The sequence below is a fragment of the Microtus ochrogaster genome, unplaced genomic scaffold (assembly GCF_000317375.1).
Source record: "Microtus ochrogaster isolate Prairie Vole_2 unplaced genomic scaffold, MicOch1.0 UNK67, whole genome shotgun sequence".
Taxonomy (NCBI): Eukaryota; Metazoa; Chordata; class Mammalia; order Rodentia; family Cricetidae; genus Microtus; species Microtus ochrogaster.
In genome coordinates this window covers 199,901-214,713 of record NW_004949165.1, presented here as the reverse complement: position 1 = coordinate 214,713, position 14,813 = coordinate 199,901, and the positions used below count along the sequence as shown (strand labels likewise).

The following is a 14,813-nucleotide window of genomic DNA, read 5'->3' as shown; positions in this document are numbered from 1 at the left end:
TTTTTTTTTTTTTTTTTGTGGGGTGGGAAGGGTGCTTGTTTGAGAGGGGGATAGAATCCTGAGCCTCAAGCATGCAGATTCTGTGCTATGTCTCTAAACTCTACTTGATTACTTGCTTCTTTCCCCTTTCAAGTTAGCTTTCCTCATCCTTTAAAAGGTATTTCCGATGTCCTTTTCAGTGGTTCATCTCCTTGTCTTCTTCCTCTCCTGCCTGGCTCAGTTCGCACACCTTACTCTATGAATGTTTCTCTTAGGTGTTTACATGATGTTCTACAAACCTCAGTCATGGCTATCATCATATTGCAAATTACAATTTTTAATTTAGCCTATCATTTTTTTTCTTTTGATTTTTCGAGACAGGGTCTCTCTGTGTAGCTTTGGAGCCTGTCCTGGAACTCACTCTGAAGACCAGGCTGGCCTTGAACTCTCAGGGATGCCTGCCTCTGCCTCCTGAGTGCTGAGATTAAAGGTGTGCACCACCATTGCCCGGCTGATTTCTCATTCTTTTAGACCAATGATTTTCAGCTTGGGGCAGAATCACACAGAAGGTATTTAGCAGTGTCTGGAGATATTTTTTGTTTGTCACAGTCAGGGAGAGTGTGGCAACTGTCATCTTGTACCTGCTAGGGATATTGGTAAAATTATGCTATGTATATGACAAAAGATTCATCAAATATGAAGTGTCAGAGTGTTAGTACCATTATAATTGCTGTCCCTGCTCCAGAATCAGTTCTTGACCTTACGGACTGCTGTTTGTCTTACACTTAGAGACGCTTAGTGAATGACTCAGGGAATTCTTAGGAAGGTCAAATACAAAGTTTTAATAAGAAAGAATCATCACAGGTTCTAGGCCAACTAGGGCTACATAGTAAGACTTTGTATATATATATATGAGAAAAAGATTTAATGTATTCTAGGGCTCCACTAATCAATGTATTTGTTTGCAAATAGTTAAATTATCAAAAGTTTTTTTAATTTATTCTTTAGAGATTAAATTCACTTTGAACATTTATAAAAGTTTCAGTTCAGACAATACATGTAATCTTCAGTAGTGAATCTCACACACACATCTTGATAGAGATACTTTCATAGGAATTTTGGAAAAGCCAAGGTTAATATATATTCTAAACAATATGCAGCCTCATATTTTGAAATATAATATTAGTTTTGCTGATGTTTGGATATCAGTTTTTGAATAACATTTTAGAACCATACGTGTTTGTTTTACTTGAATCAGGTCTTGCTATATGGCCCAGTCTGTTCTGCCCCCACCTCCTGGCTGCTGGATCATAGGCTTATGCCACCACCACTAGAACTTCAGCTTTTTTTAAAAGAAATAGTTTTGCCTATTGTGAGAGAGTCAGGCAAAGAAATATTTTTATTTATTGGGAGAGACAGACAAAGGAATAGTTGTACTTATTGTGAGAGAAACACACTCCACACACAGTGTGGGTATGTACATGTATCATGGCATGTGTATGGAGGTCAGAAGACAACTTTTAGAAATAGGTTCTCTGTCGTTCTCTCCCCCAGCCCTGTAGGATTGGGGATCACTTAGGTTTTTAGATTTGGCAACAAGTGCCTTTACCCACTAAGCCATTTCACCAGCTCCAAAAATTCAACTTTGATTGTCAAGTTTGCATATAAGAATAGTAAGACCTTTGATTGTATTTTTAAGGTGACTTTTATAAATGTTAGAATTTTATTTCTTATTAAAATAAAGCATTTGGTATCAAGAACAAAGAAATTAGCATGACATAGACTAAAATGTAGGTGAACCTTAATATGATGTGTGTAGGCACATATATAGAGCCTAGAGGACAACTTGGTGTAGTTGATTCTCCCCTTCCTCTTTCACACTGTCTCTGGGCATTGAATTTAGGTCATTAGCTTGCATGGCAAGTGCCTTCACCTGCTGAACTATCTTACCAGCCCAGGGTTTTTATGATAGCAAAATGTTCTAAAATGTATTATTTTGATGACTTTACAATTCTGAATATATTAAAGTCCTTAAATGTTACCTTTTAAATGTGAGAGGTGTATATAGCATACAAATAAAATCTTAAACTTCTAAAATTTTATTTAAAATTTAGTAAATTTCTTTATTCAGCATAGTTTATTAGCCTTAGTTGAAAGAATTCAAATGAAAAAGGTAAGTAGAATTCAAGTGTACAGTATTTAAGGGTTTTCTGTTATTGCTGTTGGTTTACAGCAACAGTTGTGCTTTTGCGTGGTCTTAATTCCCTTATTCATCAAACCAGCTTTTAAAAATAGTGTTTTTTGAGCTCAGCTCTTTGTGTATTAATCCAAGAAAAACTCCAGATTAAATATGGAAGTGGTTTCTGTTATTTGCATGAGATAAGAATTATACCTTGGGTAAGTGTCTGCATTATAGTGATTGTTGTTTTTTGTGTTGCAGGGAAGGAGACTGGTGGGAAGCAAGATCAATTGCTACCGGAAAGAATGGTTATATCCCTAGCAATTATGTAGCACCTGCAGATTCCATTCAGGCAGAAGAGTATGATGCTACTTCATATTTTATTAATTAATGCACATTCTTCTTAACACAACTTATACACTATTATATTCTAGTCTTAATACAGCTAATGTATCTTATTAATAAGTACTTTTAAGAATGATTAAGATATCTACTCAGACACACAATAAGCAAATCTTTATTAATCATTTTACATTGTATTCTCTTTCCTTTATTTTCCCGTTTATTTTTAAAACTCATATTTTTGCACTCCATAGGCCAGAATGATGCATTTGTGTTGCTTGCTTGTTTTTACTGATACAAATCATCACATCAGTGTTCTTTTTCTGCTATGACTTTTTTTTTTTTACTTTGTTTGGTTCTTTGTCTTCAGTATTCTGTGAACTTTCCCACAGTAATAACTGTCATTTTTTTTTGTCACTAAGCTTTATTAAATCATACCCACGCATATTTGGAGTTTCCTATGATTTTGGTATGATCTGCTTGCAGCATTTTACTGAATACAGGTGATCATATTTGTTTCTAAAGAATTAATTCCCCTCACTGACATATTTTTCTGTTTGTATTTTTGTCTTTCCTTCTCTGTTTACTGATTTTCTGGTTGGTAAGGGGAATTTAGAGACATGGTGAGAGTAGTTAGTACTTGGAAAAAATGTTAGAGCATGTTTCCAGTTTTGTTTGTTTTGCTTTTTGATTCTTTGTTTTTTGTTTTTTTGTTTGTTTGTTTGTTTTTTTGTTTTTCGAGACAGGGTTTCTCTGTGGTTTTGGAGCCTATCCTGGAACTAGCTCTTGTAGACCAGGCTGGTCTCAAACTCACAGAGATCCGCCTGCCTCTGCCTCCTGCGTGCTGGGATTAAAGGCGTGCGCCACCACCGCCCGGCTTGTTTTTTCATTTTTTGAGACAGGGTTTCTCTTTTTAGCTCTGGCTGTCCTGAAACTCGCTTTGTAGACCAGGCTAGACTCACAGAGATCTGTCTGCCTCTGCCTCCTGAATGCTGGGATTAAAGGCATTCACCACTACTGCCTGGGTCACAGTTAATATTTTTATACTTGAGCTAACATTAATACTTTGTTTGCTTATTTCTTTTTCAAGACAGGGTTTCTCTGTGTAGTCCTGACTGTCCTGGAACTCACTCTGAAGGTCAGGCTGCCATCAAACTCACAGAGATCCTCCTGTATCTGCCTGGAATTAGGGGAGTGCTCTACCGCTGCCAGGCTATTGCACTCCATTCTTATTGATACATGTATGTAATTTTTTTGATCCTCATACCTTTTATCTCAAAACATCATTAATTTTTTTTCAGATGGTATTTTGGAAAAATGGGGAGAAAAGATGCTGAAAGATTACTTCTGAATCCTGGGAATCAGCGAGGTATATTCTTAGTCAGAGAAAGTGAAACCACTAAAGGTATGAATATTTTATTAATATGTGCACAACATGCATTAGGCATTGGTTGAGGAAGCTGGAGTGAACATGTTCCTCTCCCCCAGGCGCCTATTCCCTCTCGATTCGTGACTGGGATGAGGTAAGGGGTGACAATGTGAAGCATTACAAAATCAGGAAACTTGACAACGGTGGATACTACATCACGACCAGAGCTCCGTTTGATACTTTGCAGAAACTGGTGAAGCACTACACAGGTAGGTGAGCACTTCAGGGGTAGGAATTAATCCCTTACATTCTATTTTGTGAGGACAATTCTTTATATTTCTTAAGCTTTAATATGCTCATTTATATTTACACACAGTCAATCACCAATAGATGTTGATGTTCTGGGTTGAATTTTTTTGGATAAGTATTTATTTAGTGTTCGTGCATGTTAATGTGTGTATGTGCACACTCATGCTATGATGCTATGATACATGGTGTGAAGGTCAGGGAACAACTTAGGGACTCACTTCTCTTTTCATATCCTCTGGGTCCTGGAGATGCAATTTAAGATGTCAGGGTTGGCCACAAGTACCAGCTGAGCCATCTTGCTGGTGCTGTGCTCTAGTTCCAAAATGAGGAACAAGAGTCACATGTGACCCAGGTAACATAGCAGGACCATGAATTGAGCTATTGGATAGCATGCTCAAATCAGGCTATAATTGGAATCCTTATGCCTTATTGGCAAAGTGTTTGCATTGGAGTTCTAGATCATAATGTATAAATGCTAAGATTGATTATGATAATAAATTATAGAACATGATAGCAAATATTTATGTATATTAAATAGCTAAAATTAAACTTGTAATATAAAAAAGCTATCTCAGAGCTAAGATTATAGCTTGGTGGTAAAGTGCTTACTAGCATGTGCCATGTTTCCCTCCCCAGCACTTCAAAAAAGAAAAGGAAAGGAATAGAGTCAAAAGCTCTCAGATATCTTTATTGATTTTATTCTGTAGAAGCTGAATCTTTGAAAGCTTTCTAAAATAAAAACCCTACAAAATCCAGTTTGAACATGCTATTTCTTTCTTTTTGGTGTTTGAAACAGGGTTTCTCTGTGTAGCCTTGGCTGGCCTGGAACTCACTTTGTTATAAACCAGGCTGGCCTTGAACTCACATAGCTCCACCTGCCTCTGCCTCCTAAATTCTGGGATTAAAGGTGTGTATCAACACTGCCCAGCTGAAGGTGTTATTTCTTATCCAAGCAAATGAACCTATAGGAAATATAGACATTTTTGTCTTTTCAAGGACCTTTGAAAAGTATTCTGTTTTGCGGTCTTGTGTCTTTGGAGCCTGTCCTAGAACTAGCTCTAGTTCTAGGCCAGGTTAGCCTTGAACTCACAGAGATCCACCTGCCTCTGCCTCCTGAAGGCTGGGATTAAAGGCATGCGCCACCACTGCCTGGCCACTTGTATATACTTCTTATAGTAAGCTTCTTGTTGTATATGTAGCTTTAGAGTAAAGCTGATAGGAGCTGATCAGAGGTTTTAATTCAATAATTTAAGCTTTTTTACAAAACCAAATAATAAGCCAGGTATGGTGGCATACCCTTTAATCCTAGAAGAAGAGAAATCACTAAGTTCAAAGCCAGCTTGGTCTACATAGTAAGTTCCAAGCTAGTCAGGACCACCTACTAAGATCTTGTCTAAAAAACTAATTAAATAATCAATTATGTGTGTGTATGTATGTATATTTGTGCATATATGTAAATATATACACATGTATATACACATACTAATTGTCTTAACTTTGAAAGTAATTCATTTACAGTGTACCCTGTTCATTTATCTAGAACATGCTGATGGTTTATGTCACAAGTTAACAACTGTGTGTCCAACTGTGAAACCCCAGACTCAAGGTCTAGCAAAAGATGCTTGGGAAATCCCTCGAGAATCTTTGCGACTGGAGGTTAAACTGGGTCAAGGATGCTTTGGTGAAGTGTGGATGGGTAAGAAACCTGAGCTTTGTTGTTACTTCATTTGGTTATTGTGAAACCATAAATTAAGATAGCAAAATATGATAAAATATGTATAGTATGTATTTAATTATATGTTGGATAACTGTTATTGTTGATTGAATTTTGGTCTAAAATCCCTTGAAATACAGACTCAGATACAGAATTACAGACACTGAAAGAGTAAAATAAATTGTTTTCCTAGGAACATGGAATGGAACCACAAAGGTAGCAATCAAAACCCTAAAGCCAGGTACAATGATGCCAGAAGCTTTCCTTCAAGAAGCTCAGATAATGAAAAAATTAAGACATGATAAACTTGTTCCATTGTATGCAGTTGTTTCCGAAGAGCCAATTTATATTGTCACCGAGTTTATGGCAAAAGGTATGTACATATGAGTTGTGTTTTACATGGTTCTATTGCAATTAAACGACTTTATTTCTGTTCCTTCTTAGATTAAAAAAAAATCATACAATATATTTTGCTCATATTCTTTCCCAGATACCCACTCAGCCCAGTCAGCCACCCAACTTTATATTCTTTCTCTTAAAAAAAAAGAAAAGAGAAAACACAAAAAAATATCCAAAACAAAATTAAAACAAGACCATGGAGTCTGTTTTTTGTTGGCCAGTTATTCCTGGGCATGCAGCCTTCTTTGGGATGTGGTTGATACACCCATTATCTCTCCGTTGGAAAACAAACAAACAAACAAACAAACAAAAAAGAACAACTGATTTTTCCCTTCCCCTGAAGCTGTCAATTGCGAATAGGGTCTTGGTAAGGAGTTGGATTTTGTGCCCACTTGCCCTTCTCTTTGTTGGGAACTTGTCTGGTTTGAACTTGTGTCATAGTCTTTGGGAGTTCATAAGTGCATCAGACCTGCAGTGTCTGGAAAATACTCTTATTGTGGAGTCATCCACCACCTCTGCTCTCGCATAGATCTCTGAGCCTTGAGGGGAGGGCTTTGATAATAATTAGGGTGTGATCCTATTTAGACCTCAATGTTTCAGTCTCTTACTCTCTGTATTTTGTCTAGTTGTGATCCATCTACTGCAAGAAGTCTTCTCTCTGGTGAGACTCAGTGATACACTTTTCTGTGTGGGTATAGCAGTATGTTGGTAGGAGTCCTTTTGCTTTGTTCATTTAACACAATAATTGGAGATTTTCTCTGGGGTCTATGATCTACCTCTCAGAGGTATGGGTTCCATCTCATGAAGTGGGCTTTTTAAGTCCAACCAGAAGATGGATGGTTACTCCTGTAACAGTCATGCCCCATTGCACCAGGGAGTATACCTGGCAGGCTAATGTAGCTCACAGAATACACGTTTGTCCTTAAAAATTATGTTTATTTATGTATTTTGCATGCATATATGTATGGGCGTCGTGACACATATGTGAAGGTCAAAGTATAGCTTGACGGAGTCGACTGTTTTCTTCTACCATTCAGGTCTTGGGGAAAAAACTCAGGTTCCCAGTCTTGGCAGCAGACATCTTTCTTTACCTACTGAGCCCTCTTGCAGGCCCTCTACACATACAGATTTTTGTCATAGTACTTTCTAACTTAAGATTTTTTTCTGTAGACTTTTAAAAGAGGAAATGTTAGGTTTTTTTTTTTTTAATGGAATAGTGGTTTTTTTTTTTTTCTAGTTCTCCCAGAGGACCTTATGAAACTATAAAGAAAAATTAGAGTACATCTTTTGAAAGTAGATTTAAGTAAAGGAAATGTAATTGCTAGGGCAGTCAAAAAGTAGACAAATTGAATTAAAGTGTTAAACTGTAGAAGGCAAAGATATTGAAGGGAATCATTTTTATCTCATTTTACATAAACACAGTTCTTAACACACTGGACTTGCAGAGGCTGTTCTCCCTTACTGTCAATTGAAATTTCTCATCCTTCCCACCTTATAAGAGCACAGGTGAGCTCTTATTTAACGGTGGCGTGTTAGAGTCAGGGGCAAAACTAGGCAAGGTTGATGCTCTTCCCTCTTTATATCTATGGTAATGATGCTGTAGAAGAGGAGCCAGTAAGTGATTAAATGATGCTGATTAGTCTGAATCTACCTATTTTTTAATTGGATCTATTTTAAAATTTTTATTTTTGTACTATGTTTTGTTGTTGTTTGTTTTTGTTTTTTGAGACAGGGTTTTCTGTGTAACCCTGGCTGTCAAGGAACTCAGTCTGTAGAACAGGTTGGCCTTGAACTCAGAGATCCATCTGCCTCTACTTCCCACCCAAGTGCTCCAATTAAAAGCGTGTACCACCACTGCCTGACTTATTTTTATTTTTTTGAATCAGACTAATTAAGTTACTATTATGTCACCTTCTCTAGTGGTTCATGTTGGCTGATAATGTAGTTCCTACTAATGGTGATAGAGAAACAAAAATCTCTCTAAAAGGACTACAGGAGGAAGAAAAATCTCTCTAAAAGGACTAAAACCAATAACCTATTAATGATAGCTAAAATATACCTAAAGTTCCAAAGTATATGTCTTCTTTGGAAGGCATTTAGGCTGCAAACAACTGCTACCTATGGCATTTGAACGAGTGCATTAAATGAATTAGAAGAGGAAGTGAGAAAAGGAAAAGAAAGAAATTTAAATCAAGATATTGGTAGCATGAAAAAAACAAATGGAGGTAAGACTAATGGAGCATCCATATAGTTCAATATAGCAGTCTTTTAAAATGTAGAGAAAATGCTAAAATTCCGTGTTGTTACATAATTTGGTTAAGATTATTTCTAGGCAAGAGATTTCAAATATAAAATAATAAAAGTTTCTGGGTTTAAAATACAATAATTCCTCAGTGATTAATATTTAGTTGCTTAACAGTAAACCTTGTTAGTCCTTTAAAACTTATTGTCTCATGTGCTTTATCAGAAACCTATTGTTACAAACAGATTTTCTTGTTGTTCTTAATTTCCATATGTGGTTTTTTCCTACTGTTGGGCTGACAACCAAGCCCAGGGTCTTGTACATTCTAAGAACACACTCTGCCACTGAGCTTTGTTGGCCCCAGCCCTGCACATGAGTTTTCATATTATTCTCATCCTTCAGAATTTGTTTCTTCTATTTGTGGGGTCCCACTGTGAACCCCAGTACAGAATTGAGCCAGCCGCCCGCACGAACGGCCCTGGCCGAGGTGGGGGGCCGTTCACAGCTCATAAGTTGGAGCTCCCCCCTTGCTCCCCCTCAGTACTATCTTGGCTGGGAGTATTCTTCACTGGCTTTGCGATGTCACCTTTTTTGAATTTTGCACCTTTTTCTAACTGTCACGCTTTTGGCATAGCTGCAGGTTCTAGGCGCCAACTGTGCCCCAAAAGAAAAAATAAATAAATAAATAAATAAAATAAAAATAAAAAAAATAAACTGACTTTTTTTGTGTGCTAACTTGGCCACTCAGCCTTCTATATGCTCATGCTCAATTCAACCCACATCTGTCTTTACCAGTTCTACCAATTATATTTTCCTGATCTAATGTAGAATCCATGGTCAAGCCCAGCATTCAATTGCCATCTCTCTTTTGTGTCTTTTAATCTGAAATTTTCAGCCTTTCTTATGAAAATGAGTATTTTTGTTGTTTTGTTTTTATAAAAATGTGTCTTATTTTGGGTTTATCTGAAGTTGTATGCTTTTAGCTCATAGTAGAGAGAGAATAACCAGACCTCCCTTTTAACCTTTCACTTTGCTGAATTCATCATACTTTACTATGCCCCTAGTGCCATCTCCTGACACCAGGAGCTGTTCATCACACCATCGTGAGCTGCTTGTAACTACTCCATGATATTCTCAGTTGGCTGTATACTAGACTCAAAATGACTTTTAAAATATATAGCTGTCTTTTTTTTGTCACAGAATCTTGATCGAAGTGTGTGGGGGCAATGACTAAAGTGGTGATGTTTTCTGTCAGAATGGGAAGTGGTACTTTGTCCCTTTAAAATCTGTAATCAAGAGAAGTTTTAAACTTTCAGTTTGAGGCTCCACTGGAGTCTTTGATACTTCCAAAAGTGTCCAAAATACATAAAAAAAAAAAAACCACTGAGAAGTTTTTCTGGTTTGATGATTTGTTTAAGGTATTGAAGACTATTTGTTTCTATTTTAAAGTAATGTTCACATTTTCCCCCGGATACCTTTCTTTCTCTTACAGGGAGCTTGTTAGATTTCCTTAAAGAAGGAGATGGAAAATATTTGAAACTTCCACAGCTGGTCGATATGGCTGCTCAGGTAGTTGCATGTATATGTACCAATTTGAATTAAAAGCATATGTTTAAAATGCAGAAAAATCTTAGCATAATATTAAAATTTGTGCAGTGAAATACTGCAGTTTTAGAAGAAGAGAGAAGGTTAGAGGTAGTTCAGTGTGAGCCCTTAAGTATACTGCAGCTCTTGTGGTTGCCCAGTATCATACGACCTTTGACATAGAGCTTCCACAAATACAAAGTCTGTATTTACATTTCAGAAGATAAATTTTTTCCCCCATAACTCTTCTAGCTCTTTATTGAGGAGAAGTTGCATTTTACAATTAGACAAAAATATTAATTATTTGCTCACTACTGTGACACTAAGAATACATGCACACATATATGACACAAAGTTTCTTTCTTTTTTTTAATATTTTTTTAATTGAGAAAAGGAGAAAAAAAAACAAGTTTTCACCTCCTCCCAGCCTCCCATTTCCCTCCCCCTCCTCCCACCCTTCTCCCCCTTCTCCCATCCTTCTCCCCCTCCCTCTCCAGTCCAAAGAGCAGTCAGGGTTCCCTGTGTTAAGTCCTAGGTCCTCCCCCCTCCGTCCATATCTAGGAAAGTGAACATCCACCCTGGCTAGGCTCCCACAAAGCCAGCACATTATGTAGGATCAAAACCCCGTGCCATTGTCCTTGGCTTCTCATCAGCCCTCGTTGTTCGCCATGTTCAGAGAGTCCAGTTTTATCCCATGCTTTTTCAGTCACAGTCCAGCTGGCCTTGGTGAGCTCCCAATAGATCAGCTCCACTGTCTCTGTGGGTGGGTGCACCCCTCGTGGTCCCGACTTCTTTGCTCATGTTCTTCCTCCTTCTCAGCAGATAAATTTAAGAAAATTAAGACAGGCTGAGTGATGGTAGCACATGCTTTTAATAGCAGCATTCAGGGCGTAGAGGCAGGTGTTTGAGTTCCAGGATGGCCAGGACTACACAGAGAAACCCTGTCTCCAATAAATAAATAAATAAATGAATGAATGAATGAATGAATAAATAAATAAAAAATGGAAAAATTAAGATGGATATGGGCTATTCCAAAATTTAAAACCTGAAAGTATATGCTATTTTTTTTTTTTGTCTAAGTTAAGTTTATGTGCTTGCTTCTGTAGCTCTTACCTGTTAGTGAAAGTCATTTGATAATGCCAGCAAATTTCAGAGGAGACAGGAATATGCCAGACTATACATTCAAGGCTCTTAGGCACTTTTTTTTTGAAAAATGGCAAGCCTTTTTAATAAAATAGTTAGATAAATGGCATGGGCTTTGTGAGCTACATACAAACTCTATTGGGCCTCATTAGTTATACAGCCCTTTAAATGTAAAAGCCATTTTTTTTTAACACTTCTCAAGTCATATGAAAACAGGCTGTGGGTACATCTGACTTACAAGCTATAGTTTGCTCATACTTCAGGATCTTAGATTGTGTCTGGTATGGACTGTGTGAGACTCCAGACTCCATCCTCTTGTGATAGATTTCTTCTGACCATTGACAAGAAGACAATAGGACATTGTGCTGGTCATGTGACTGGATGTACTCTGGGCATAAAATATTGATCTTCAAAATATGTGTTGATTGATTTTTACTTGCAGTATTTGGGATATAAAGATTAATCATTTTTTTAAAAATTAAGTTTTGTTCTATTGTCTTCTGGATTGTGTCTGTTACTGTAATTTTTTTTGAGATACCTAATTCTTCAACAGTCCCTTTAACCAAAAGTATCCTCCCTTTGCATCATATATTTTGCATCTTTTTTTATATTTTGCATCTTATTGTGCTTCCTCTCTTAAGATTGCTGATGGTATGGCGTATATTGAAAGAATGAACTATATTCACCGAGATCTCCGAGCTGCTAATATTCTTGTAGGAGAAAATCTTGTATGCAAAATAGCAGATTTTGGCTTAGCAAGATTAATTGAAGACAATGAGTACACAGCAAGACAAGGTAAAATAACATACATAGATGCTAATACCCTGTGCTTGCTTTACTTAACACCCAGGACTTTATGCAATACCAATAATTCTAGTGGATAACGAAGTTCCTGCCTACTTGGGCTGTCAAAGCACATCAGGGTAGGATGTGGATGCAAGAGCCTTTTGTGGGAAACAGGGCACAGCTAGATACTGCCTTTTTGCTCAGCATGTAACATGCATTTTCATGTGGACCTGGCATGAAACCATTGGTAGACTAAGTGCTTCTGTGTGAGCATTTCCCATGTAGCAAAGCTGCTCCATCTATGAAATCTGTTGGCAATCAACAGGATTTGGGGGGATAGGAGTTTAGGAAAATGGCTCAGCTGGTAAAAAACACTTGGAAAGCAAAGCCTAGTGGCCTGTTTGACCCCTGGAACCCATATCATAAAGTTGGATGTCATAGTCTGCACCCTTAATCCCAGCACTCCTGTAGGGAGACATGGAACATGAAGGCAGAAGGCTCACTCAGAAGTTAGCAGGCCAGCTAACCAGGAGTAGGTAATACAGTAGCAAAAATGAGAGCCCCAGTCTTGACAAGGCACTTTTTCAGGTGGTAGTGGCACACACCTTTAATCCCAGCTCTTGGTAGGCAGAGGCAGGTGGGTCTTTGTGAGTTCAAGGCCAGCCTGATCTACAGAGCAAGTTCTAGGACTTGCTCCAAAGCTACAATGAAACCCTGTCTTGGAAGAGAGAGAGAGACAGAGAGAGAGAGACAGAGAGAGAGACAGAGAGAGACAGAGAGAGAAAGACTTCTAGATTGCTTCAGGGGACTCAGAACCATTGATATTATTCATACAATTATATACAATAAATAATACTTTGGCTGTTTAATAGCTAATTCCTAAAGAACTTGACGAGATACTTTTATATTATAAATATAGCAGATAAAATGTCCTTGGTACTTCCTTTAGGATGGCAGCAGTAAATTTTATTTATTTTTTTGTGTTTTCATGTGTTTGTGTTTGGGAGTACAGACACACACAGGACACAGCAAACACCCAAAGGTCAGAGGATAGCTTTGGGTATTACTCTCCTATCTTGAGATTGGGTTCTTGTTTCCCAGGATAAGTACCAGGTTTAGCTGCCTGCAAATGCCCTGACATTTTTCTGTTTCCATTTACCTTTTCACTGTAAAAGCACTGGAGTCGTAGACACAAGTTACATGGATTCTGGAAATCAAAACTCAGATTCATAGGGGCAGCAAGCACTTAACACACTGAGCTATCGCCCTTGTCCCAGATAAATGTTTTCTCATTTTTTTTAAAAACAAACTTGGTAAGTTGTTATTTAAACTATTTTCTTAGATTGGAGGTGGTTTCCAATTAAACATTATCTCTTCCTACTCCAAGGAGACATCAGCAATGTCTAGAAACATTTTTGGTTTTCTAATTTGAGGGCTACTGTCAGCATCTGATGGGTAGAGGCTAAGATACTGATAATCATGCTGTAACATGCAGTGTAATAATCACGCATTCACAAAATAATTCCATCCCAGAATAGTTAGCATTGCCAAAGTAGAAAGCCCGTGATTTAGCTACAGTTTAAAAAAAAAAAAAAAAAGATTTATTTTATTTTATGTGTGGGGCTCTTTTGCTTGCATGTAGTACCTATGGAGACCAGAAGAGGGTGTCATATCCCCTAGAACTGGAGTGAGAGATGTTAACTGCTGAGTCACCTCACCATCCTTCCACTTCTTTTCTGTCTCTGCCTCTATATATAACTAGTCATACATTCTTGTAGTCCTTAGAAAATCCTAACCATTTGTTAAAGGCTAAATTTATCTGCCACTCTTTAATGAAGCCTTGTTATTGTAAAAGTTGAACTGTTTTCATACTTAAGAACTACTTTAAAACATACATATATATATATATATAAACACACACACGTATATAATCACTTTGAGTATATACAGCACTTAAAATTTTACTAGCATAAATACACAAATTTCATGAAAGTTGTGTTGTTTTTGTATTTATATTAATTAGCAAAATGCTTGTATATTAAAGTCATAGACTAAATATTTTTATAAGTTAACATATATTTTAAACATGATAACACAAGGGATGGTACAATGGCTCAGCTGACAAATGTGCTAGTTACTCAAACCTGGTGACCTGAGTTTGTTTGATGGAACCCTTAAAGGTAGGATAGATCCACTCCACAGAGTTGTTCTCTGACCTCCATACAAGTGCCAAGGCACATGAGAATGCACACAAACACACAATAAAAATGTGATAGCACAATAAAAGCTTCTGTAAAGATAGCACAGAAGTACAGAAAAGATTATGAGCCAGTAGCCATTAGTCTTCAACCATAAATGGCTACAGTCTCTGGACATCAAGTGAATTTAAAGTTGTATATTTTATAATAGTGTAGTGTCTTGTGTCTCTAAACCTAGCCGTTAGAAATTAGAGGCAAAAGGATCAGAAGTTCATGGTCATTCTCTAATAGATAGCATGTTAGAGACCAACTGACCCTCTCTTAAGAGGCCATACAGAGGGAGAGAGGGATGCACGTATGAAGTTTAGTCTTCGTTCATTACTTATTTTACATATACAGACACACACACATGAAGTTTTAGTCTTTGTTCATTACTTATTTTACATATACAGACACACATGAAGTTTTAGTCTTTGTTCCTTTCTTATTTTACATATACAGACACACACATGAAGTTTAAGTCTTTATTCATTTCTTATTTTACATATACAGACACACACATGAAGTTT

At 37.2% G+C, this 14,813-nt stretch overlaps 1 protein-coding gene across 2 annotated transcripts in view; it reads left to right on the top strand.

Moving 5' to 3' along the window:
- The window catches only part of Yes1 (YES proto-oncogene 1, Src family tyrosine kinase), a 76,392-nt gene that overhangs the window by 41,979 nt on the left and 19,600 nt on the right, over positions 1-14,813 (top strand). For both annotated transcript variants that reach the window (XM_005369941.3, XM_026777442.1), the window contains exons 4-10: positions 2,420-2,518; positions 3,802-3,905; positions 3,989-4,138; positions 5,719-5,874; positions 6,086-6,265; positions 10,026-10,102; positions 11,902-12,055. In XM_005369941.3, the coding sequence (XP_005369998.1) occupies positions 2,420-2,518; positions 3,802-3,905; positions 3,989-4,138; positions 5,719-5,874; positions 6,086-6,265; positions 10,026-10,102; positions 11,902-12,055 (920 nt within the window). The remainder of the gene's footprint in view (positions 1-2,419; positions 2,519-3,801; positions 3,906-3,988; positions 4,139-5,718; positions 5,875-6,085; positions 6,266-10,025; positions 10,103-11,901; positions 12,056-14,813) is intronic.